This window comes from Callithrix jacchus, chromosome 7 (genome assembly GCF_049354715.1).
Source record: "Callithrix jacchus isolate 240 chromosome 7, calJac240_pri, whole genome shotgun sequence".
NCBI classification, from domain to species: Eukaryota; Metazoa; Chordata; class Mammalia; order Primates; family Cebidae; genus Callithrix; species Callithrix jacchus.
This window is the reverse complement of record NC_133508.1, coordinates 113,620,241-113,648,237: the sequence shown is the minus strand read 5'-3', so window position 1 is coordinate 113,648,237 and position 27,997 is coordinate 113,620,241. Positions and strand designations below refer to the sequence as shown.

The following is a 27,997-nucleotide window of genomic DNA, read 5'->3' as shown; positions in this document are numbered from 1 at the left end:
AAGATAATAAAAGACAATAAAGCTGCTTCAGAGAGGACTCACCTGTCTTTTCCAGTCTCCTTCTTAAAAACTCCATCACAGTAACTCATGCGCTTCTCTGTGGTCACATATATTTGGGCATTTGGATAGACATCAACTGTCTTTTTCAACATGTTGTAAACGATGCCATTGCCATCTTTCCTCATATTGCGGAAAGGGCCCCAAATGACATAAATAGTAGTATTTGCTTCCTTGAAAAAATAATCAGGGTTTTTTAGCAAAAGAGGAACGCTGGTATGGGACACAACTCGAATCATGGTCATGCGCCCGACATCTTCCTCATAGCCCTTGGTGGGGGCATTGTTCATTCTCCAAATGCAGGAAGATTGATCTATCTCGTTTCCCACCTTCTGGCCAACCATCTGACCTGAGTTTGACACTATGGCACAAAGGTCGCAGTCTAGTTGCAAAGGCTGAAAACAGAGAAAGAAGGCATGCCAATTAGTAAATTCCACTTAGTCAAATAAGTTCCCCTGGTAAAACAAGAGTTCAGATACTGTATAATTACAATACAGAAATATCTCTACAGTACCTACAAATACCAAACCCACAGTCTCTGCCACAGATTATCAAGTTAACACCATGCTTCCATTAAGAAAGAAAACGTATGCTGTCAAAAAATAATTTTAATTTCTACAATCCCCATGTGCTGGTTTAAAATTATAGCCAAACAATAGTTATTTGTTTTCCACTCTAAATGATAAATATTTTATTCAGAACTATAATTTCAGGTGAAGTAAGAAAATATGAAAAGATTTGATCTTTGTAATAAGGTTGGTGGCTATAAAAGAAATGCAAAAGAAGCATATCTGGGGGTCAATTATGTATTTTACTTACATGCATGAGTGGTTATAAGCAATTGATAGAAATATGAAGAGTCCAGCAAACAATGAGGTTATGAAAAAGATTTTCAGAACCCGTAACCATTTAAGGTAAGCCCCAGGCTAGATGAAATATTACAGAGATCTTTCAGAGATTCCCTCAAGTCATCGTGTTAATTGGCTTTTGTGTTTATGTTTATTCCAGATGGATAAGGAAAGGCCTTCTTTCAGATGGGAAGGCATCTACACAGACAGTCTCTAGAGCTAGTGTAAGTCCCTTTCTCCCTTTTCATTTAACCATGGAGATAATAGAGACTCACAGAAGTTAAGCATCGCCTTTCAGGCATTGGAGATGATAAAGTTGCAGTGTTGGATTCAAATCGAGATCCTCTAACTCTAAGCCCACTGCCCTTTCCATTACCCTTTGCTTTTGTTTCGCCTACAACAACCAAATAAATTACTTTTGCTGCTTCCCTCTAACAGTCACCCTCTCTTTTAAAACAGTAATAAAGAAGCAATGTGCTTTGTTGATATACATCTTTCTCATCTCTCTTCTGTGAGATTCCACATTTTGTATCTGACATTTGCTCCTGAATTTTAATTGTGCCTGTTGGTGAGCAGCCTCTCTCAACTGGGTGCTGTCCTTTTATAGATTGTGTTGGAGTATATTGTTTAATTATGTCTGTCCATTAGACAGTAAACTATGTCAGAACAATGTCTATCTTCTTCATTTTAACCCCACTCCCCCGAAGTCCCTGGAATACATTAGGGGCCCAATTGGTTAAATTAGGATATGAAAGCAATTGAATTAAAATAATTACATTGGTATCTAAGACACTGCATAAAAATTAACTGGCTAACCATCGTACAACTGTAACAGATCACTGTTCCTATCAACGGTAGGCCCTCACAGCAGTCATAGAGCACCGAAACATGTCAGGCACAGTTCCGGGGGTTAGAGTTCAGCTGTGAAAACTATAAACAAAAATCCCTGTCCTCATAGAGCCTATATTCAAGTTGGGTGCAGGAGAAAGGCAATAAATAAACCCTCATACCATATAATATGTTAAATGTTGCTAAGTACTAAATAGAAAAAATTAAAGCAGGAAAGGAGGTTAGGAGGGGCGTGTGTGTGTGTGTGTGTGTGTGTTGCTGGAGTAATCAGAAAAAGACCTTGCTGAGAAAATATTTGAGGAAAGACTTGAATGAAGTGAAAGAGTTGGCTATGAGCATATTTAGGAGAAAAGCATTCCTACAGAGCACATGCAAAAACCAGGGCAAATACCCTGAGGAAGGAAAGGAATAAAAGGAAGAGCAATGCAGCCTGGCAGAGCCAGTGTGGAGAGCCAAGTAGATACTGGGGCCAGACACAGAGCGGGGGAGAAATCACTTAGGGCCTTTCATTTTGTGCAAGATGAAGTGCCATTGAAGGTCTCTGGACAGAGGAATGACTGAACCGAGTTACATTTTAACAGCTTTGGCAGCTGTGTGGAAACTTGATAAAAATCAGGCCAGGGTTGAAGCAGGGGATTAGGCTGCTGCTAAAATCCCAGCAAGAGAGGACAGTGATGTAGGTCGTGCTGAGTAACAAAGGAGACGGAGAGAAGCTGCTCACATTCTGGAAATATTCTGAAGGTACAACCTATTGAATTGGCCATAGATTGAAGGTGGGATGAGAAATAAAGAGAGGAGTCACAGACAGATAGCTCCAGGTTTTCAGCCTGAGTAACTGAGTAAATTTCCTTCAACTGAGGAGAGAAGCCTTTGGGAGAACAGGATCTGGGAGGAAGATCAGGAGCTCATTCCTTTTCAGGCCATTTAGATTTGAGGTGCCTGAGTGCAGACTCTTAAATCAAATGTTTTAACAAACTATTCAAACTGCTTTAAAAATGTTTTCCCCCAAATTAGTAAAATAATATGGAAAACTTGAAAAACTAGAAAGAATGGATAAAATGATTAAAAAGAAAACTCTCCATATTCTCATCACTCAACAATACTACACCTATTTTTGTCATATTTTTTCCTTCCTACAGATATTATTTTAGACAGGTTGAGAAATACCATTTATACAATTTGGCTACCTTGGTTTTTCACTTAATGAGACACTGTTAACCAAAAATCATCAACATCTCCATGTCAGCCCTTAGAGATAGTTTTAATGCCTGCTCAAGATTCCATTATATGGATATACCATATGTACCAATTTGCCTACCGCTGGGCTATTATCTGCTTTTTTTTTCTACTATAAAAAAAGTGCTTTGATGAACATCCTGTGTTTCCTGCTGCATTTTTATGCTAACAGTTATTACATTAACTTAAATTAGTTTTTTTGATTTCATTTTTATTTGTGCTCATATAAAATGTGCTAGATTGACAAAGGCATCTGTTTATTTCAAATGTCAAAGATAAAACTTTTGAAAAAACTTGACTTGCAGAATGCACAAAGGCCCATTTACAAGTTATCTTAAAACTCGGCTATGAAAGAGACTGTTCATCACCCCCTCCACAATAAGGTTTCTCAACTAATGTGAGTAGCAGGCAGTCCAGGCACCGGATAAGGCACCATACAAGGTGAGTGAGTGTATTAGGACACTTGGAAAACAGGGTTTTATAGGTTAGTGCCATAGTGAAGACTTCACCAATGACTGAAATGAAGGCATAAGAAGATGCCCTTTGGGGCACACATTGATTTAAGACCCTTCCTCATCCTCATAGGAGCCTACCTTCTTTTAGACAACAGGGAAGAACATAATATTTTTCTTGCCAGACGATTTGCAGCAGAGCCTGACATCTATTACTCTTAGCCGAGTCCTCCAATTCACATAGAGTCATGCAAATCAATGCCTGATTTAAATTGTGTGTGTCATATGGCATACTCCAACTTATCACCAAGATGCATATGGTGCGGGGGGTTACATTCCATTTACTATTCCAAGAAGTTGCTTCATTGTATAATAAAAGCATGGTTGGGGTATAGCTTCCACAAATTTAAACAATCAAAGAGAATAAAAAGAAAAGGCCTTGGATGTGTTCTAATCTATGAAATGCAGCAAATTACATTGAATTTCCTAGTCATTATAGTGCATTAGCCAGTTCTGCTGTAACAAGGCTTAATTTAACTAATAAGAATCAGCATACTGGTCTCACTTGACAATTGTAACCTCTAAAAGTGATCAATTAAGACATCACAATCTGTTTCATGACAACATATTGGGATGCCACAGCTGTGCAGATTATGAGGTCAGTAGCTAACTAACAACTTGAGGGCAAACATTGGGAACAACAGTCTCTTGTTTATGTGACAAATATGTCATTGGCAGAGTACTATGAATGCAATGGCGTTGAGGGTAGATGGTGATCTATAAAACTGCCACTTTGTTTTTTTGTTTAACTATTCACTTGGCCCTGCTGTCACCATGGCCATCATCTTAAGAGACATTTACACTTCCTGGTCAATACTTCCGGGTAATAGCTTTGCCTAGCTATCTGCCTTCCTAAATAAGGTACCAGGAGACATGGATGAACATGATAATTGCTCTGTTTTACCACTTGCAGGAACCATTTTTTAAGTATGACAAGAGTGTGGGGCCAGATGAATGAAACGTTCCTTATCATAATCAGAAGCCTCAGGTAGCACAAAAAGCCTGCTTGCAAAACCCAAGGGACTCATTTATATATTTGAAGTCACCTTCAAACTACAGTATGCCATGATAAAAAGAAAAACATACCTAGGCACAAATGGACAATTTGACCCCAAATCTGCTCTTATCTAGTTATCTCAGTTCTTTTATTAGCTTTATTGCTACATCTTATGATCTCAACTTTCTTTGTTAAAGTGTACTGCTAGTTTTTGAACTCATTTATATTCTTTGATTTGGGGCTCTGCTTGAACATTTATTCCATATGTCTCCACTCACTCAGTTCTGCTTCAGTGAGCAGTTACTCTCTCTTTCTAGATTGAGGCCCTAGATTTTCCAAGACCTTTAGATTTATCCAGTTTCACTTTATCAAGCCCTATCAAAATTTTGAATTCTCCTTTTATAGTTGAACTGTCTCTATTTTTTTTATTAAAAGCAAACTTGTCTTCTTCATCTTGTCTCTTGTACACTCAGAACATTTTTGAAAACATCTTGTACATTCAAAATACTTTCACTGGGCTTGGGCTGTGTCTATAAACTGAGAGCACCACAACTATTCAGCCAACCCTGTCTGCGCCCCTATGTCTTTGTTAAAGAAACCCCCAAATGTCAAACACTTCCTTTTATTTAAGATATAAATTTTGATTTTCTTTTATGGTAATGACACTATATTTGTTTTGGCTATTTTCTTCCTCTGAAAAAGTATACTAACTCTCTACCAGCACTTTTGGTTTCAAAACTATCAGCTTGGGAGGAGTTAAGAATTTGGTGACATCTATTGAATAACCACATATTTTTTATTTAGTAACTATTCTGTGCAAGGCACTGTGACGAGTAAAATAATTTTAAAATTCTAATCAGTAAAAACTTAATCTCAATACACAGAGTTAAGCTGTATGGGGGAGTCATGATCAACTACAGTCAATACCTATGCTGTTTTAGAGGCCTAAGGGATTGCCTTGAAAAACAAGTCATTTCTCTGCTACAATGAATCTTGACGTTTTGTCACCTTACAGGAAAAATGACTTCATTACTGGGTGGGGCACAGGTAGAGGGTAAGACAGAGAGGATGGGAAGAAACAGTACCAGAGAGACCTATAAGTATAGTGTAGTATACTTTTTGATATATACATGATTGAATGCCTATCATGGGTCAGTCATCTTTCTCTGTACTTTATTACATTATTTCACATCACTTTCAGGGTAGATTTTTCAAGTTATTTTATTTTCCATTACAGAGTTGAGAAAGTTGAGATAAAAGTGATGCCCAACCTTTATTTGAGGTTAAAAAGAAGAACATTATCTTTCAGAAAATGCACTCACAGCAGCATTAGGAAATGTGGAATATCAAAGAAATAATTACTGATTTTCATGATTCTTAATATACTACATACATGCATAAACCTCAAATCTTGTTCACTATTATATTTAAATTATTTTAATTAAATTATATATTAATGCTTTAAACATGCTTAAAATCAGTAATTTCACCAAAATTATTTGCATGTGAGCATAAACTCTCCTTTTTGGCAATAGTGCTAGCATGGCATAAAATTATTAAAAATGTTTTTCTTGATATTCTCAACTTGAAATATGCCTGAAATTTCAGTCTAAGATCAACTAATCATGACCAATTTTATTAGCTTTTAAATAGCCCTTCACATCTACTTACTCAATTTGCTTTTTAAACTGTTTCTTTCACATCAGCAGTGAAAGATTCTTAAACAATAAATAATTAGCATCCATGTCGGGGGGAGAAAAAGACCATGGCAGATGCTATTATTTTCTAAATTGGTCTTTAGGACTAAAGGGAATAATACCTCCTGTCTGCCCCAAATCCCCCTTCAGAAATTCCTTTTAGAAACTCACACTGGCCATTTAGAAGTCCTTGGGAATCAAAGTTCCTTGAAGACTGTTAAAGAGGTCCTCTAAACTCTTGAATGGCTCTTCCATTCTATGAGGATCCAAGGCAATGGCTGACTGGCGTACATTGTGTGAACATATTCACACAATGGGTCTTTTTATACTATACCTGTTCTTATTTTTATTTTAATATAAGCATGAGTATTTTAGAGACATACAAATTATTTCTGGTTTTAAAAATACAGAATAATGTAAACACAGAGGAACTGATTCCCTGTGAAGGTCCTACGTTCTCTGATACTGTAGGGTTGGGGGTAAAGTATAGATATTCTTAACTCTTTGTAAGAGTCTCTGTCATTTTAATAATTACTCAGCCTCATTTCCATGTGTTTAAACAATTTATTTTGTTGATATAGATTCCAGAAATCAATTTACCATAATATGCCTGACCAATTCTTCCCTGGTTAAAAGAGAAAGTGAGTGAATGAGAGAGAGAGAGAGAAAGAGAGAGAGAAATGGCCAAAACTGGCAGGTTATTCACCTTTAGTGGCAAGTTTCACCTCTCGTTGACTGAGAGTCACTTTTCTCTTTCAATTAGTACACACGCAGTAAAAGAACCCTTCTGTCCATCCATTCTAAATTCACACACACACACACACCCGTGTTACCTTCACTTAGTTGATGTGATTGCTCGCTCTCCTGGCCAGTTTCATCCTTATCAACTACCCCGGGAAAACGATCCCTCTCTCTTCTTTGGGTATGAACCTGACAAATTGCCCTATCCTTTCTGAATGACATATTGGGACAACTGCCAAGCACTTTACATTTTAATCAGTAAGGAGAATGAAATATTTAACCTTTACTTTTTTCTGTCTGAATAAGCTTATAGACAATAGAATAGGCAATTAAAATTTGTGAAATAAAACTTGCAAAACAGTGGTTTCCACAGCAAAAGGACCATCCATGTACGAAAGGTCACCTGCCAACCAGTTCTAGTTCTTAAATCTCTGCATTTATCACGAAGATGGCTCTATGGAAAGCGAAGGTCAAGACATTAAATTATGAAATAGTCAGGATAGAAAAGGTCACCTAAAATTCAAGTAAAATTTAACCAAACCGGCTAATTCTATACCCTAGAACCAAGTAGAAACAGCCAGGTTTGAAACACAACATTGGATAGCTCTAATCTATCTTCCTACTTTAGCCCCACATGATAAAAATGAATTTCTATTTGATATACTGAAGTCTAAAATAAAACTTGCTTATCTAAAGTAAAAACAAAAACTTCGATGAGTATTTTGAAATGAAAATCATTTCAATTGAACTAGCATAAATTATATTAAAAACAATGTTTTACACTACTCTAACAGTTGCTTTCATTTCAATCATAAGGACACAATTTTAAAAACGGGTGATGGGACACTCCTGGCACCTTAAATACTTTACAGAACAATTAGCAACTCACCATCACTAATTTACTACTTTAATGTTGAAACAAAAAAGATCTTTGCTTTTCATTATCCAATATGAATGAATTTGAACAAAGCAGGTTGAACAAAGCTCCAGAGACACACTCTTCTGTTTGCTGTCATTTATTCCTCTACTCTTCCTGAATGTCTTTAGAGTTTTAGTTTTAGAGGCTTCAACATGTATAATGACGCCATTGGGGAATAGATTTTGCCTTTATTCTCCTTGATGTTCTTTTTGAGGTCTTTTAAGTGAAAGGTACAAAAGAGGCATTAACAATCTGGCATTGTTTTTATTGCTTGACAAAGAAAAAAATGTATTTTAATTTTTCCCGTGTTTCAGGAATGATTAAGCAAGCTGTTTTCATCTACACCGAGTCACTTTCAGCAGACCTCTAACTGTGAGCAAAGAACTGTGAAGACTGTTCTAGAGAGAAATCAACACAGTTCAGCCAAGCTACCCTGTAAATATACTTCCTGGCCCCTCCACAAACCAGCATCTTCCAGTTAATGCAGTTTTCTAAAGCAATGTGTGTAAATCACACAGTGCATAAAAAGACAGATTTGATAACTGATGGTTTAGCTCTGATTCTCTGCGGATTGGGGATGTGGCATTTACCTTGGTTCCTACCTGGTGACATTAAATCTAAGCATTAAACTTAATATGGGGGTGCATAAAAATGTTAATGTCAAGAAATAATTCTACAACAGGCCACATAAAGCTATGTTTCTTGGTTGCCATAGATAATGAGCTGCCTTTATTTGGAAGTTCCTCTAGGGAAGGGATCTGCATAAACACAGAGATGTGCCAGAGGAACATAACTTGTTTTTTCCAGACTGGGAGGCAAAAAAACACATTTTCTCAAATCAAGAAAGAGTTTTCTCATACAGATGTAAATTACGGTGATAATTCATATTCCATTGTTACTACTAGATCCCAGTAAAAATTTTATGGCCAACTTACCTCTGGATTATTTTTTTCTCCTTTCAGAAGGATGATGTCAGAACCTGCTGCTAAAATGCCATACAGGAATGTCACATAAAGAAGGTAAGAAAACTGATTGGTGCTATATGATATTAGCGTCATTGCATGTCACTCAACTAGGAATATAGTTTTCAACTTACACATTACAATGACCAGGGCAACCTTTAAAAATGGCAATGACCTGACCAAATAAGACAGTCACTTTTTGAGGATGGCACCTGCATATAGTATTTTTTAAAGGTTCCACATATTATTTCAATAGACACCTAGGTTTGGGTAACATTCTCCTAAAATAATTAAAAACAATAAAAGAGGAGACTATAATGTCTGATCCAAGGTATGAAAACAAAATAATAAATTTGAATCACTGAAGAGGATGCTGGGGTAGGAAATCCTTCTAGTTATCCTTCAAATACTACCAGATTGGCAAGAAGCACTTATACATGAAGTCAGCCCTAGTAGTCAGACATTTTAAAGAGCAAATGAAGAGGATACTGGAAGTCTGCAGGAAGTGCCAAGCATGAGAACTATTTCCTGCAGAGTTATTGTTAGTTATATAACATTAGAGGTTTTTATCAATGCTCTGGCTAGAATTTTCTTTGGAGGTAAGGAAAATCATACTACCTAATAAATTCTGTTAATTTTCATGTGGGATTCCTGCCAGCATGTAAAGCTAGTGGTAAACTGAGCATAAAACTTAATATGGGGGGTTGCATAAAAATGTAAATGTTAAGAAATAATTCTACAACAGACAACATGAAGCTGTGTTTCGGTTGCCATAGGTAATGTGCTCCTTTATTTGGAAGTTCCTCTAGGGAATAGATCTACATAAACATGTTGTGCAGAGGAACCCAACTTGTTTTCTCCACACTGGGAGGCAAAAAAATACATTTTCTCAAACCAAGAAAGAGTTTTCTTGGTTTCTTGGAAGTCTGCGTGTAGTGCCAAGCATAAGAACTCTATTTCCTACTGAGTTATTGTTAATTATATAGCATTAGAGGTTGTATCAATGCTTTGGCTAGAATTTTCTTTGGCAGTAAGGAAAATCATACTACCTAATAAATTCTCTTAATTTTCATGTGGGATTCCTGCCAGCATATAAAGTTAGTGGTAAACTGAACACTCATTTCCATTCACTCCATACAGATTTTTGGTTTTTCTTTTTTCATTTTGTTTTGCTTTCTGAGCTGGAGGATAATTTAAAGTCTGTAGTTTGAGAGGAAGAGGTTGGTAGAGCTGGAGTGATTGAAAATGCAAGATAAGAACCACTGATGGAGTAAGAATATATGGAAGACAACACTCAGTAATTTCAGAGTATAGTTGGATTGGTACCCTTTGGAAAGGCAGAAATACATCTTTCTTGGAAATGGGAAGAATGAACCAAAAATGAGAGAAGAAACAGATGACTTTACAAGAAAGGACTTCAACTAGATTCCCTTATATTTCTAAAAGGAAGCAAGTGCTATTTGTTGAGAGATAGGGTACTTAGACGTACAGTTAACAGACTTCAAAATAGAATGAATTTTTGAGAAAGAGAATATTTTGAGCAAGAGAGTTGAGAATAAAAAGGATTGCAAATAACGTTTTAGCTAGCATTTACAAATGGTAGATATGTGATGAACCTACTGTAAGGTATGTATTCTGCCTAAATAATATTCAGGAGAACAGGGGAAGGAATGAAGAAAGCAGCTAGTTAGGAGATTATGGTGAATAGTGTACTTAAAGTTAGAAGTTGAGAAATAGTCATGGGCCCTAGCAAACCTGGATTCCACACTGAAAGTAGAAGGAAATGGTGGTAATATTAGTAAATGAAAAGATAGGGTAGCAAGACAGTCTTAGTGGGATTATGTACCTTCCTTTGAGACAAGGAGAGATATGTTTACATTGCATATTCTATGACTAGGGTTATTTTAGGAATAGGTCCTTCCATAATCTTTGAGTTAAAGGTCTGTGATTGCAACTAGAATAGGCTCCAGGAAATAAGCTGTAGCACAGGACATGCCTTCTAGTATCAAAATGAATATCTAAGTACAGAAGATATTCAACTTCATTATTGTTCAAAAGTACCATCATGAGAACTTTGGCTTCAATATTGTTAACTTTCAAAATTCAAACTGCCCTTCCATGAAAGATAACTTAGCTGGAAAACAATATAAAAGGTCATCTCTAAACCATCAAAGACTTAACAAGATGGTAAAAAAATTACCAGCGTGGAGAAGACTAGAACGCACTAACACTAAAGTCTGCTTTTGCCCAGGGGCATTAGTAATTCTGGAAGGAATAGCTGAGCTCTGTTTCGGGAAGCTGTTGGGCCTAGAAGAAGAGAAATCAGAATCCAGAGCCCAGAGGTGAACAAACATTGGCTTTGAACTAGGATTCCTACATGTATTCTCAGATTAAGTCTGAACTGGAAATAAACCAGTCTTATAAATCTGTCAGCCTATTTTATATCAATTTGTTGTGTCTGATGACCTCAGTTTTGGAAATTTTATTGTGTATTTCTGAACTTCTATTGACCTTAGACACCTAGAACAAGCAAAGAAAATCTTCTCCAGATGAAGACAATATCTCAAATCATTGTTACAAATACATTTTTAAGCACAATGCCCAATATGCAATTTAAAACCCCGGATAAAAAAGAAACAAACCACCATCAACGAAAACCAACAAAAACACTCGCATAAAAGCTCCACATATGGAATTATAGGATACAGACTGAAACAGTCATGTTTACAATATTCAAGGAGGTAAGAGTCAAGGGAAAATTTTGGCAAGGAAATGAAAGCTATAAAAAGTGATGGAGCAGATGTGTAAAATAGTTACTTAGAAGTTCTAGAATTGATATATATATATAATACATGAAATAAAGAACTCAAGAAATGAATTTAACAGCAAAGTATATAAAGCTAAAGAAAGAATTAATGAAAGAGAAGACAGAAGCAAGTGCTCAGAATGAAACATGGGATTTAAAAATAGGGCAAGAGACTCAGATAATACAATGAAAAGGCCTACTATACATGTATTTGAAATCTCAGAGGGAGAGAAGAGATAAAATAGTGAAAGGCAAGTCGGTGAAAGTGTTTCAGAATTTACGAGAATTCACTAATTCAAAAGGCTCAATTACTCTCAAATAAAATAAATCCACATGTAAACATGTTATAGTTAAGCTTCATCAAACAAAAACAGAGAGGAAATTGTATAATTAAAATTATAAAACAGCATACAATTTGAGAGGAAGTATAAAGTTAAGTGTTTTAAGTATCTTATACTGTCATGAGAAGAGGGTAAATGCACTAAAAATAAGATTACACTTTCTAAGAGGGCAGCAGTTTTCAAACTTTTGGTCTCCAATCTTACTTATATTCTTAAAAGTCATGTTTATTTTCCTGAAGTGATGGACCCACTTCATTCATTTTTGAGAAAATGTCTTCCCAATGCCAAAATCTGAATATTCATAGTTTGCCTGTTGGCTGTTTTTTCAAGTAAAAATGATGTTTAGAAACTTGCAACCCTTTGCAATTCTTCACAATAAAAAAAGGTGGAGAGAAAAATAAATTGACGTAATTTGCAATATTATTTGTAAAATCATATGATCATCTCAAAAGTAATATTATATGATTATCTCAATAGATGCACCAAAAGAATTTGAGAAAATTCAATGCTGACTAATAATTTAAAACTCTTAGTTATAGGAAAATAACAAGGAGCTTCTTTATTCTGAAAAAATGTTTTTACAAAACAAAAATTCTATAACAGACAATGTATTTAATGTGAAATTTTTCGAAGTTGTCCCTTTGAAATGAAGAATAAAACAAAAATTTCCACTATCACCATTGCTATTTAATATTATACTGAGGTCATAAAAAATAAAAGAAGTTTGAAGATTGAAGAAGAAATAGAAATATAATCATTTACAGATATCATGGTATTAAAAATTCATATATAATTTATTTAATTTTTATTAAAGTTAGGATTGCTAGATACAAATCAGAATGCAAATCAGGTATATTTCAATATAGCAACAATAAAAATTTAAGAAAAGATATTCATTACCGCCTCAAAATATTAAATAACTAGGAATAAGTCTAATAAATGATGTGCAAGACCTCTGTGGAGAAAATAACACCATTTTACTGAGAAATATTAAAAAGAATCTATGTAATTAGAGAGACATAACATGGAATGTACATGGAATGGAAAATTCAATGATGTAAAGAGGTAAATTCTCCTCAAATGAATCTACAGATTCAAGATAATCTCAATCAAAATCCCCAAATACCACAAGATTTCTTCCATGGAACTCTATAAGCAGATTCTAATATTTTTACGGAAATGCAAAGGACCAAGAAAGCTAATGCTCTTGATGAAGAGGAACAAGATGGCGTGGACACAAGGGCAGACACATAGACCCATGTAACATAATAAAGATCCCAAGAATTTGTGACAGAGTGCCAAGCAGAGTATTGGGCAGAGGAAAATAGACTTTTTAAAAAACACTGGATAACCTCATGGAAAAAAGTAAATCTAGAGCCTTATTTATACACAAATTTCAGTTCTAAGTGAATTGAAAACCTGCATCTGAAATACAATACAGTAATGCTTTAAGATGAAAGTATAGGAGAAAATTTTCATACCCTCAGGTAAGAAACATTTTTCTTCAACAAGATAGAAAAACACTCACAGTAGAAGTAAAGATTGATAAAATGAATTATATCAAATTTAAAAATGACTATCCTTCAAAAGACATTAAGAGTGAAAGGCAGGCTATGGTGAGGGAGAACATAATTATAGAAATATACAAAATATGTAACAAATTCCTATATGTAGACAATAAAAGTCAGCCCAAACAATAAAAAATGAGCATAAGATGCAACCATTGATTACAGAGGAAATTCAAATGGCAAATACACACAAGAAAAGGTGTTTATCATTCATAATCTAGAAGAGGCAAATTTTAAAGATGAGATGTTACTACATAGATACCAGGTTACCTGAAATTAAAAGTTAATTTGTTAATTAAAAGTTAAAGTGTTTTTTTTAAAAAAATGCACTGCAACTGGAAGTCTCAGACAACAAATGTGGTGGGACTGTCAACTTTTCATTAACACTTTGGAAAACTGTAGCATTATACTGTATACCTGAATGTATGTATGATGTATGACCCAGAAATTCTACTTCTGGCTATATGTCCTATAAAACATGCATTATTTTTGTGTACCAGTTTTTATGTACACAAATATTCAAAGCAGCATTGTTTATAACTTCCTCAAATCACAAACCACACGAATTTTTATGATGCCTGTGTAAGGGCTACTATCCAGCATTGAAAACAAATAAGCATCAATAAAAATAAAAAATGTTATGTTCAGCAAAAGCCAGATAAAGTATATAGTAAAAGATTTGATTTATATAACACTCTAAGTAAGCTAAAAGTAGGATATTTTCTTAATATAGTAAAGAAAATCATTTGGAAACCTAAACCAAACATCACAAGACAGTACCCTACCAGAGAAACATTGACATATTGTTTTGTAAAATGTTAGTAAATGTTCTTCAAAAACACTGTCCTATGACAAATATATTGGGAAAAGTCACATACTTTTTCCATCTCTAGAAGACTGTCAATGCATATTAAATAGTAAAGGTTATAAAAGCCCATTTACTAAAGAGATTTGTCTCATTTTGGTCAATTCAGAGTTCCAGAAAATTATTTAGAAGACTTTTTTTTTTTGTAGGAAATCAATTAGCATCTCATGGAATAATGGTTTGGAACATAATCTAGAAGCTGTTAACTAGACATATTCTTAATAAAACTGGAAACAAAATAATGTTTATTTTACATGATTCTGGAAGCTCTGCTAATATTTATTTTACATTGTTCTGGAAGTTCTGCTCCATGTAATCACAGAAACCCAGAGGCAGGGGGAAGGGAAGTATTAATACTAAAATAGATAAGAAAAACAATTATATTTACAGATGATACAATAGTCCTCCTTGCAAACACAGCAACCAAAGAAAAACTATTAGAACTAATAGGAGAATTAAAAATGGTAACCAGCTACAACATAGATACAGAAAATCACCAGCAGTACATCATCAAAAGACAAACAAACAAGCAGAAAAACAGCCCACAATAGAAGAAATCTAACATGCAATAGCAACCAAAATGCAAATACATGGGAAAAAACTGAGTAAGAGATATGCAAATGCTCTAAGAAAAATTAGCACCCTGGCTGGGCATGGTGGCTCACACCTGTAATCCCAGCACTTTGGGAGGACGAGGCTGGTGGATTACCTGAGGTCTGGAGTTCGAGACCAGTCTGGCCAACATGGTAAAACTCCATCTCCACTAAAAAAAAAAAAAAAATACAAAAACTTAGCTGGGTGTGGTGGTGGGTGCTTGTAATCCCAGCTACTCAGGAGGCTGAGGCAGGAGAATCGCTTGAACCCAAGAGGCAGAGGTTGCATTGAGCTAAGATTGCCATTGCACTCCAGCCTTGGTGACAAAAGCGAAACTCCACCTCAAAAAACAAAAAAATGAGCACCTTATTGAAGAATGAGCTCCAACAGACTGTCAGTCTGGATATTTAACTATAAGTGGCTTTTCAGAAACAAATTTAATTTTTACACCAAGACTATTGGCTTGCTGAAGTTTATTTCAGGCCTAAGAGCTTGTGATCTTTAGTATTGGAAGAGCTAAACCCTTTGAGTTATAGCAATCAGATATTAAGATTTAAATATAATATTTATATTTGCTTTGGAGCCATTCCTTCCTTTACTGCTATGGTAATTACAGTTTGAAATCCCTTTCTTGTTTGAATAATTATTTTTAAACTACTTTAAATCTTCTTCTAGATATTAAGGGCTACTGACCCAGTAAATGAAATGGCTGAGTCCAGTATTTTTACCGCTTTAATGAAGTGGCATTCTAAAATGCTTCATCCCTATGACCATGTAAAGCATAGTAATTAGCTGAAACTGAAAATTACCACCCTTCTAGTACACAAGACTGCAGAAACTAGGCAAACTAAAGACCCTACTCAGATTTTAGAAGATCAAGATTAAACCAAAATACTGTATTAAATACAATGGTGCCTAGCGAACACAGTTTTAGGACCAAATTTCAGACTTAGAGGACTTTCTTAGTTTCTTCCCCAACAGATTTTGGAGAAAACATGAAGAAAAGACAGTAGACTCTCTATCAGATCGTTTTGATAAAGAGCAAAAGTGGAGTGAAAAATTCAAGTTTCAACAGATTTAGTTTCAAACACCTAATTGGCTTTTACTAGCGATTCATAAATTGAGCAACAACCCATCTACAAAATAGGAAAGTGCTCCAACGAGTTAAGCAGATAGAGGTGGGCTTTTATAGGCGCAAAAAAAAAAAAAAGCTGTAGAAAGAATAAACAAAGAACAAACAAGAAGTAGACTGGTTTTTTTCTTTTTCTTTTTTTTTTCTTGAGACAAGGTCTCCCTGTGTTGCTCAGGTTGGAGTGCTGTGGCACCATCCTGGTTCACTGAAGCCTCTACTTCCTGGACTCAAGTGATCCTCTCACCTCAGCCTCCCAAATGACTGACACTACAGGCATATGCCACCATGCCTGAATAATTTTTATATTTTTTGTACAGACAAGATTTTGCCACATTGCCCATGCTGGTCTTGAACTCCTGGACTCATGCAATCCTCACACCTTGGCCTTCCAAAATGCTGGAACTACAGGCATGAGCCACTATGCCTGGCCAGACTGGTCATTTCAAAGTTACTTCCTTTTTAGAGTTAAAGCAGAGGAGAATTTTTTTCCTTTTTTAAGTATTTTTGTTAATACATATTTGTGCATAGTTATGGGATACTTGTGACATTTTGTTATATGCATAGAACATGGAATGACTGAGTCAATATTTAAGGCATCTTTCACCTTAAGTATTTATCATTTCTATGTGTTGGGGACATTTCATATCCTCTCTTCTATTTTGCAAAATACAATACATTATTGTTAACTACATTCACCCTACTCTGCTATCAAACATTAGCACTTATTCCTTCTAACTGTATATTTGTACCCACTAACCAGCCTCTCTTCATCCCCAGCCCCACACCCTTCCAAAATTCTGGCAACTATCATTCTATTCTCTACCTCCATGACATAAACTCTTTAACACCCACATATGGGTAGGAACATGTGCTATTTGTGATTCTATTCCTGGCTTATTTCACTTAACAGAATGACCCCTAGTTCCATTCATCTTGCTGCAAATGGCAGTATCTTACTCTTTTTTTATGGCTAAATAATATTCGTATGCGTGTGTGTGTGTGTGTGTGTGTGTGTGATTTTCTTTTTCCAGTCAGTTGCTGATGGACACTTAGATTGATTCTATATCACTGCTATTGTGCATTGTGGTACAATAAACATAGGGTGCAAGTATCCTTTTGATATACTAATTTGCTTTCTTTTTGAGATGTGAGATTGCTGGATCATATGGCAGTTCTATGTTTAGTTTTTCAAGAAATCTCCATACTCTTTCCATAATGACTATACTAATTTGCATTTCTACCACCAGTGTATAAGAGCTCAGGTTGACGGGGCCCCTTTGGATTTGGTGCTGTGTAACTCCTGTTTTTGAAACTGGCTCCTTTCTAAGTTCAGTTTGATTACACGGCACTTAGCATGAGTGACTCCATTCTGGTTAGGTCTGGTATGGTGAGGTCTACTGAAGGGGCACAGTCTAAAATGATGACCTCTTATACATTTTTTGTAACTTGAATTTATGACCTGCATGGCATAATTTTGATAGAGCAGTAGTGGCATACCTTAAGCTCTGAATATTTTAGCAGCTTCACACTTTAAAGATGAAAAAAGAGGCCTTTAAGTCAAACCAGATCAATTACCATAAAATGCTAATGCAAAGCCAATCCAAAATGTAAATAAACCTTTTTTTGTTTCACTTCACAAAATGGGTTTACTGACAGACAACACTCATGAAGAGAAAGAAAGGAAAAATTCTGAGCCTTGGAATCCTGTCTTTGAGTCACTGCTGAAACAAAGGTCATCATTACAGCCCCCCTGCCTCATACCCAGGCTTCTATCTGTAGCCACATATCAGAAATATAGAGCTTATTTAATAAGCTAATGAATTATGAATTGATATATTATTGACAAACCTGACCATAAAAATAAATAACCACTTAGTACCATATCTAAACAAACAAGTGCTTGTCAATACATACCTATTACCTATAATAACTATTTATCACTAATTTTCAAGTATAAAATTTTAGGCTTGAAAAAGTATACGTAACACCTCAAAACTTGGGACTGATTTCAGCTAAATGTTTATTTCTTATTAGAGAGGACAAGAAATTTATCATACAGTGGTCATATCTTTTCTATATCTTTTTGGTGTTGAAGGCATATAATTTTCCATAAACCATATTTTCCAATATGGATTAAACAATAAAGACATAATTTAAAATACAAGCTATTAGTACTAGGACTTTGAAAGTCTAATATGAAAGAAATATGTAATTTTATAATTTCAATTACAATCTTCAACATATCATCATATTTCACTTTCATCTCATCTCAAAGGCTTGAGGTGTTTTAAGACTATTATAAAAGAACCAGTTTCTAGCAGCATGCCAGAATAAAAGGAAGCATTGGCTCTGTCATCAGATTTGTGTTCAATTACCACTCTGCTACTTTCTGGCTATATGCTTCTACAGAGATTTCTCAACTTCTAGAATCTGTTTCTCAACTTCTGCAAGCCATGCTTTAGTCATCCAAGAGCAGCCTCTTTACCCCATGGTAACTTTAGATAAAATTCAACACTGCTACTCATAGAGCATTACTGGACAATATAAACTTTGCTTAAGATGCTCTATGGATATGCAAGAGGCCTCTGCCCTTTTGGATCTTTATTTCTTCCAAGCCACACACCCTAGACTCAGTTTCTCTCTATTTCTTTGTAAAGTGCAGTAGTTTATCTCTTCTCATTTCTCCACTCACGTATCCTCACAGCCATCACTCACTCAGTGCACTAAAGACTCTCTTTTTACCAGGATCCACACTCTTAGGAGCCAGAGAGGTTTAGCAAAAACAAATTATATGATTAAATAAATAAAAGCACATATACACACATTTTGTAAGGGGAAATAAGGCCTTTCTATTGCTTGCATTGTATCATAGGAAGATTCCCTTCGGGACTTATAAAATCATTCTGTTTTGGTTTTAGCTCTTTGCTATTTTTGTTAGAAAATTCTAATAATAAAGTTAAATACATTTGAGAACACATCATATACTTGATATCTTCATTTTTTCACATGAGTCTGTTGGCAGAAAAATGCTACTTAGAAAAACATCAGGAGGTAAAATGTCAAATGCAGCTTAAGGATACACAAAACTAAGGCTTCTATGTAGGTTGGATAATGAATGAAGACTATGAATTGTGAATAAAATCATTCCTCTAACTCATGATGAGAATAATTTCTCAGATCTAAGTTCTCTCACTGCCCCACAGAAAAAATCTTAAGTAAGAATCATGATCCTTTCTTAAGACTTTCTTAAGACTACACTAGCTTCAAAGGACAGCCAAGGCCTCAAAGATTCCACTAACCTGCCTTCTCTGGCTGACAACAAGACAATTCCAAATCACTGCTTAAACATAGCATTGGGCTTTGTTTCTTAGAAATAAAGGATAGATTACTTTTAAAAATTCGAAAAAGAAAATTAACTTCACAATAGATTTCCTGGCTAGATGTTAGGAAGACTTTTCTAAAAATTTTATAAAGAGTTATTTGTAGATCTTTTTGGAAAACTGGTAGGGGTTTGTGGATATTATGGATAACCAGATGGCAGTGAAGTGTATAATGTATGCAAAAGGGCATGGTTCCAGGTTGATATTTTTCCCTGGAAAACTTTCTAATACTTCCACATTAATAATGGGCCATTATCTAGAAATTGAAGCAGCTACGGCTAAACACCAGAGGCTTTGCAGTGACGCTCTGAATGTGTTCTTGCAATTAACCAGTTGCAAGTTAAATGCAGTGTAGCCTATAACTTCCCAAGCTGAGTTTTGACTTTTATTTTTGGCCAGTTGACCCTTGCTCTGGTTCTTTACTGCAACATTAGGTCAATCAAGAAAAAAAATCCTGCATGAATTAGATGACATCGCCACCAAACCCTAAGTTCCATCTCTCAGCCTGGAAGCCTAACCTCTAATTTACTCCAGTCCCAGGCTGATTAATCCCATTATTTAATGAAGTCTCTCTTGGTTGTCTATCAAATTATTTGTATTCATGGAGGGAAAGTGATAAGCCAAAATGCTAATTATCCATTTTTCTAAAATAAAAGATCCATGCTAAGAATAACAATGAGTTATTAAAATAGCACTTTTCATCTGACATAATACATCTTAACAAGCTCTTTAAATCCAGGGATTTCCATTGCTGGACATCTTATCTAATAAAAAGGAAGACATTTACTTTCTATCTATTCATACTTTCCTAGCATTGGGCATCAGCTTTTGAATTTGAATGCTGTTGGAAATAATGTGAAAAGTTGTTGGGAAATCTATTCTTTAGAAACTGAGTTTTTGAAAAAATCCCTCTACTTGATGTACTGATTCATATCATCATTTGGCTAAGTACCTGGATCTTTAAAAAGCAGCTCTCACCAGGAGGCAATTTTGTTCCCTAGGGAACATTTGGCAATGTCTGGAGATATTTTTTGCTTGTTATAATTAGGGGACACTACTGTCACCTAGTGAGTGGAAGCCAAGAAGCTGCTAAAGATCTTGCAGCACAGCACAGCCCCCACCCACACGAAGTATCCTACTCAAAATGAGAGTAGTGCTGAGGTTGAGACACCAAGGTCTAAAAGAAATAAAGAAATTCTAATAAGTAGTTAGGTAATGGGTCTCAGGAAAATAAGCTACATAAGTGCCCATGAATTTAATCTTTTCTGTGTTCCAAGTTTTATTTTTCCACAAATGTCTACCTCCTTAGAATAGTACTAATTGTACTAAATGTAGGTCAAGCTTTAATTTCATATGTTCCCACACTTATATCTCAGTTTTGTGTTTGATGAAGTAGAAGATTTTCTCTGATGAAAACTAGATGGAGGAAAATATGTACTAGTAGAGAGATAGAAATAAAAATCTAGGGTAAGTAGGAAGAAGAGGTGAGAATAGTTGGATGAAAGTGTGTCGAGTCAATTCCAATGTTATGTGCTATAGGAAAAGAAAAGAAACAGAAGGGAATGGAAGGGAAGGGGAGGGGAGGGGAGGGGAGGGGAGGGGAAGGGAGGGAGGGAAAAAGGAAGGGGAAGAGGGGAGGGAAAGAAGAAGGAAGGAAAGGTAAGGCAGGAAGGCCAGAAGGCAGGAAGGAAGGAAGGAAGGGAGGGAAGGAAGAAGGAAGGGAGGGAGGGAAGGAAGGTCCTAACGGCTTACAACTTGTTTCTAAAGAACCTTCAATTCTGCACATGTTTTGTTAGCTGGATAATTTACCTTCCACTGACTTCTCCAGCATTACCTGCCCGCATAACCCACATTAATTCATGTACAACCACCCAACTTGGATGATTTCCATACATCCACAGCACACACTCACATCAAAAGCTTTTCACACACAGGAATTGCCTCAGTACAAGAGCTGAAATTACTGTCACCATAATAACAACTATATTGATTATTGAAAAGATTGACAAGCATTTTGATAATTTTGACAATTGGAGGTAAAATGATTCGTAGAGCATAAATAATGTGTCATTTTGTTTTACGTATGGTCATAGCATTATATTTCCTATGTAAAGACCTAAAACGTCTCTAATCACAAAACAACTTACAGGTTCATCCTCTTCTTGTCTTCCTAGAGGACACATCCAAGAGAAAACAGTTTGTTTTCTAGACAGGTTTCTGTTTCCTTGGCACACAAATGCTTGACACTAGAGAGCTGCGAGGTACACAATGGTTTGGGGCTGGCAAGCTCTAAGCATGTCAGTTCCCTACAGCCAGGCTCCTCTGACTCCTGCCAAGCCACCAAGTAACACTTAGTCTTTGGAGCCAAAAGCCCTTGGGAGCAAACCATCTTCTGGCAAAAGCTAAATATATGCTGCATTAGCTAAAAGACCGATTACCAGTAGCAGAGTTTTCAGTAAGGTAAGTTGTAGCTAAGTTTTGAAATTTAAAGGATACTGTGTCACAGGAGTTTGGTAGTTAATAACGTATCAGTTACTTAGACATCAGAGAGGGGCAACTAATCTCTATTAGTTAACACCAAAGTCTGTCTCATTGGCTCAGATTAAATTCAATACATTCCTTTTGAAAGTTAGGAAAGCCTGGAGGTTAAAGATGATAACAGCTGTAGATAATGGTAGAAGGAATCAAAACATTTATTTATATGAACAACTTATCTAAAATTCATACATTCCCAATTAAGAAATATTTGTTAGAATATAAAACAGCTTCACCAAAAAAAACAAAAATGCATAAACAACTGTCATAAAACCAACATATATAATAAATCATTTGTATAACTGAGCATAGGGAAATCCACCGAAACTCACTGAAACAATAAATATACTGATAAGTGACTGTGTGTAAGAGCTGGATTAAAGGTCAGTATGATACAATGATAGGTGGTACAAGATAATTTACATGGAAGAAAGCAAATATTTATATACCTTAAATTGCTGGCTACTGTGAAAACTTAGGTTATATGCATTCTTTGTAAATGGTACCAAAAAAATTTTAAGGCTAAGTGTGTAAACTCTGTAAAAGCATAATACTAAATTATGCAGAAAACAAATATATTAGGTTGTTTGGCATTTGGCCCTATTTTGTGTTATTTTCTCAAAATATGACTTTTTAAACTTTTTCTTTGATGGATAAATTGTGTGCAACACAAAAAATATTCCAAAGGTAAATAATTGAAATGCCTTTGGTGTGTGCTATATTTCCTTCAAAGAGAACTTTTTTAAAGAAGATGAGTTTAAAGTGATCTCAAAGGTCAAATGTAATGAAGTATGTCTAAAGATATACAGTTATCAATTAAAAACATATTTGTGGTAATTAGCATTCAAAATAAAAGTGCAGATTTTAAGCTCTGGAATCCACATCTCATACTCTCACAAGGCATATCAACCCGTAAAAGTAAATGAATCAAAACACTCATCACACAAAGCAAGACACGCCTCTCTGGCATTCCTTGGTAGAAGAAACCTGCAGGAAACTGCTTCCTTACTTGTGTTAATCCCCAAATCAACAAGGTTTCTGTTGCATGTTGAATCATGTGGTTCCAGGTGCCCTGGACTCTGGTCATCTCAGTCGTGATCAGCCCCCAAACTGAATTTCTTTACATTTCTCAACCATGCCATGTTCTTGCCTCAGCCTGAGGACAGACTAGTCTGTCTTTTTCCTGGACTTCTTTGTCTTCTGCTCAACCTCCAATTTTGCAGATACCTTTTCATCACACAGGACCTAGCTCAGAGCTCAGCTTCTCAAAGAAGTCTTTTCCTGAACACCCAGTCAAGCTTAGGGTAAATCCTCCCCATTAGTCCCTTTCACAGAATGAAGGTTGCAGTGAGCCGAGATCATGGCATTGCACTCCAGCCTGGGCTACTGAGGGAGATGCTCTCTCAAAAAAAAAGGACATATACCAGCTAACACTCACACCAACCTTAGAAGGAAGGTTAATCATTACCATTACACAGAGGAATTTATAAAATTCAAATAATTTCTGAAGGATCAGAGAGCAATGTCAGCACATCCATGACTAGCTGACTACAGAGCCTGCTGTCTTAACCACTGCACTAAATAAGCTCCTTGGACCTGCAGAATTATACAGAGGAGAAATGTGATCACATTTAAAGGGATGGGCAGAAAAAAACATTCAGAATGTAAGATAAACTGCAGAGCTTGAGAACAAACGGGGCCTATTTCTTTGCAATCAGTTCACTGAAGCTTCAAGTACAATGCCAGTGGATATTATGGAGGTGGCTAAAGGCAGGACAGCGGTGGGAAAGGGAGTCTGGAATAAAATAGATAGCAAATAAATACAGAGCTTAGTCCTTTCCATAGTAACAACTATTCCTCTGGCCGCAACATTGCCGGTGCTGTCAGAACCTTACAGAAACGAGGCAGACCCTGTTTTTCAGAAGAGTAATAATGAAAATATAAAGTCCTGTGGTGCTTTCCCTCTATCGGCTCTGCTTATAAATTCATAGCACAGCATGGAAGTTATTAAAATCCCATATGTGAGAACCACACACAGCACAAAGAGATATGAATTGGTGTTCCATGGAGATAATGCTATCTAATGGGCAAAACAAGTAGTAGGGTTTCATTTTATTCTGAGTACATTTGAAAAAGGCTCAGCATCCAACTACTGTGCATGGATAGCTGACCGTCCAAAGACTATTTCTCACCCCCTTCCTTCTTATGGATTAATAAGTGGGATGTAAAAAGCAGGGTTGTTATGTGCCTACGTCTGGGTATTCCCATGACATTTTATTTTACTTACATCTGTTTTAAATACAGTGGATTAACAGCTACTCAGTCAGCCTGGACACAGAAGGGAAGCAGCAAATCTCCCCCTGCACCTTCTTATGGTATCAGGCAGGCCAGGAGTCAGAAGAAACTTACAATTTCTGCTCCAGAGTCCACCAGAGACTCTCCTTGAGACCCAAAACAGGCTAGCTTACTGCTTTCTTTGTTGGCTTTGTTTGTTAAAGACTCCTGTTTTCAGTCATAGAAGGCTGGCCTAGCTGAATAGCCTACCAGGGGTAATCAAATACAAATAATAGTAGCAAATGCTATTTCGTATGACCTGGCAAGAAGAGAATGCAGTATCTCAGATCAAAAAACCAACTTTTAGAATATCCTATGACCTTAGCCAACAGAATACCCTACCTCTACCCAAAATTTCTTAAATAACTTAGTGCTATAATAATTATTAAGAAAAAATAATTACTTTTAATTTGTTTACATTCAAAATCCAGTCTTCAAAAGGAGGTAAATTTATGGACTTAAATATGTGGGCCAAGGGAGAGGCAGAAAGCTATGCTGAAGAGTAGTAAGTTTAAAATCCAACTAGAACACGAGGTAATTCTACAGACTTCTCAAGCTGCCAACACCAGAATCAAACCAAAAAGCATCTAAACAGAATCTAAGCTAAAAATCTAATCCATATAGCAAAAAATAACAAAGAAATGGAATTAACTAAAATATGAAAAATGTCGGAGTTGGGACATCATGCCTTTATTCAGCAAATATGTAAGGAGCACTTACTATGTGCCAGGCACTGTACTGTCCCCTGAGGAATTCTGTAGGAAGATTGACAAAGTCCCTGTTTTCGGGGAGCTTACATTTAGTGCTGAGAGGGAAGGTAAAAGAATACCTCCCACAGCCCTAGAGTCACCACTGTTAAGGAAAATTAAAGGGTTTGGTTTTGACTTAAAGATTTCTCAAGGAAACTGAATCCGCAGTGTAAAAATTGATTGCTGAATCTCTCCTAGTAGTTTGAAATGAGAGGCAACAATCTTGGGAACTGTGAGATAATCATCTTCATGAAGTTAGGCAGAGAACTGGAAAAGGCCCACCAAAGAGCAAGAAGAATGCAGTTAAGATGAAAGCCTATGCTGGAGAGAGGTTAAGGGTAAAATGAGTTCCAGTTTGGGTGAGTGAGGATATCAGGCCCTAAAATGAAACTTCTGTATTAAACTTCTTACAAGTACTATGCAGCCATAAAAAAGATGAGTTCATGTCCTTTGCAGGGACATGGATGAAGCTGGAAACCATCATTCTCAGCAAACTAACACAAGAACAGAAAACCAAACACCACATATTCTCACTCAAGTGGGTATGGAACAATGAGAACACATGGACAGAGGGAGGGGAACATCAAACACTGAAGCCTGTCAGGGGCGGGGGGCTAGGGGAGAGATAGCAGGGGGGTGCGGGGCTGGGGAGGGATAGCATTAGGAGAAATACCTAACGTAGATAACAGGGTGATGGATGCAGCAAACCACCATGGCACATGTATACCTATGTAACAAATCTGCATGTTCTGCATATGTACCCCAGAACTTAAACAAACAAACAAAAAACCCCCTACTGACCTATGCCAGCCATCTAACTACCATATCTGAAAAGATAAGATTTTCTTTTGCTGGCAATTTGGATAATACTGCTCTTTCAGGGATCTTCTACACAGAGGTGAAGAATAATCTCTCGCTAGTTAACAAGAGATATGATAACTAGCAGGAATCAATAAAAATCTCAAGGCCGACACTAGGGAATGTTGGGTTGTAGGCTTAACTCTAACACCCATATTTATGACATCCTTAGGCAAATCACTTTATCTGTCTATGTTATATTCAAATGCCACCTGCAGATAATAGCACTTACCCTGTCCAAGCTCTCAGGGTTGTCAGGAGAATGAAAACAGAAAGGATTTTAAAATAAGGAAGGAACACATTTGAAAAGCTTGCAGCTTCACAATTCAGTTCACCCTTGCTTGAGCCTCTTGGCTGAGAAAAATAAAAATAGCAACCACAATAATAGCGATTGCTGTAATTTACTGAATGCTTAATGCATGTACCAGGCATATTTTTCATTTAGTCTTTACAACAACCCTGTGGGATTCCTATGATTATTAGCCACAAACTACAAGGGAGTAAGGTAAGGGCCTGAGAAGTTAAGTGTCTTGTGAAAATTCATATATCTGATGAATCAAACTCATATCAATCTAACTTCTATAAGTTAAGCCACTAAGACTTCTTGGTTCTTAGGCATCTCTCAAGATTCACTCCAGTTCAAGTCAGTACAATTCAATTCAATTCAATTCAATCCGTAAACTTTTTTTAATATATAGGCTTTCAGAGTCCAGATTGCTTACACATCTGTAGATGACACACACGTAACTTTGCTAGAAGTTCCCAACTTGAATAAATAACATGAATAAAGAACACGGTGAAAGTAAGCGGACCATGCAGAGAAGAGACCAATGCCCCAGTGTCTTGGCATTCACCATTTGGTTTCCTATCAGAACACTAAGCTTCTTATGGCAATCCCAGGGTCATAAAGTGACTCTCAGGATGTTAACTCCTGCCAGAGCTGAGAAAGCAAATTCTTCCCATCTTATTCACAACACTTACACTACCTTATGCAGCTCTACTTAAGCTCTCCGTTTTTAAGCCAAACTAGTCATCAATGTAAGCTCATCCTCACCCACAGAGAGAAGCAGTCAGTTTCCAAAATATCTTCCTTTCTAGTGGCCAGAAAGCCCATCTTTCTGTTTGCTTAGTGTAGTTGTAGGCATTAGAGGTATTTAAAACAAATATAAGGATGATCCAATCCTCCGAGGTAATTATAGCAGCAATCACACACATTTATGAAGTGCTTTTTTTTGTGCCAGACACTGTTGTAACTAATTATATTGATTCATTGAATTCTCAAAACAGCACTCTGACATAGATACTGCTATTACTTCTATTTTCCAGTGAAGAAACGGAGATGCAGAGAGTTTATGTGACTGGCCCAAATGATAGAGCTGGGATTTATCCTCAGTCTGACTCCAGAGTTGTGTCCTTAATCACTGCATTGTACTACCCTACATGTATTCTAGATGGAAAGAAATCAGATTTGAGACAATTAAATAATACTATAAGCGGGTACATCTAGTTCCATAATAAATACTAGATTAGAATGTTAATAGAGTTTAAAAGTTCAAAAGTAAGCTTTGTGAATGAAAGAAGACTCATGTCTGATATAGAACTTGAACCCCCCCCCAGATTTCCTTCTGTTTGTGATGTTTATCCATATTTCTTTACCCAGACATCTTGAGATATTTTGGGTTTTTTAAAACACATGTTAATGAAGTACAACAAGTACACAAAGAAAACAGAACACTATTCCAACTTAAATCACTATCACTTAATTTTACCCATTTTGGCTTATATAAGTGAATTACTATGGTATGCATTCTCTGCATCTAGCTTTGTTTGCTTAACATATCTGCAATACTCATGCATGTTGTGCATATCACTAGCTTATTTACTATCTCATTATATTAATATATGGCATATAATTTCAACATACAATTTTTTCATTCCGCTATTGAGCACAGGGTTATTTCTGATTTGCATAAACATGATTGTATACTTCCTTTCATGCCACATGTACCCATGAATG

At 36.1% G+C, this 27,997-nt stretch overlaps 1 protein-coding gene across 5 annotated transcripts in view; it reads right to left on the bottom strand.

The window, feature by feature from the left end:
• The window catches only part of ST6GALNAC3 (ST6 N-acetylgalactosaminide alpha-2,6-sialyltransferase 3), a 580,668-nt gene that overhangs the window by 222,215 nt on the left and 330,456 nt on the right, over nt 1-27,997 (bottom strand). For all 5 annotated transcript variants that reach the window (XM_002750988.6, XM_035251923.3, XM_054236433.2 and 2 more), the window contains one exon: nt 43-452. In XM_002750988.6, coding sequence (XP_002751034.1) covers nt 43-452 — 410 coding nt within the window. The remainder of the gene's footprint in view (nt 1-42; nt 453-27,997) is intronic.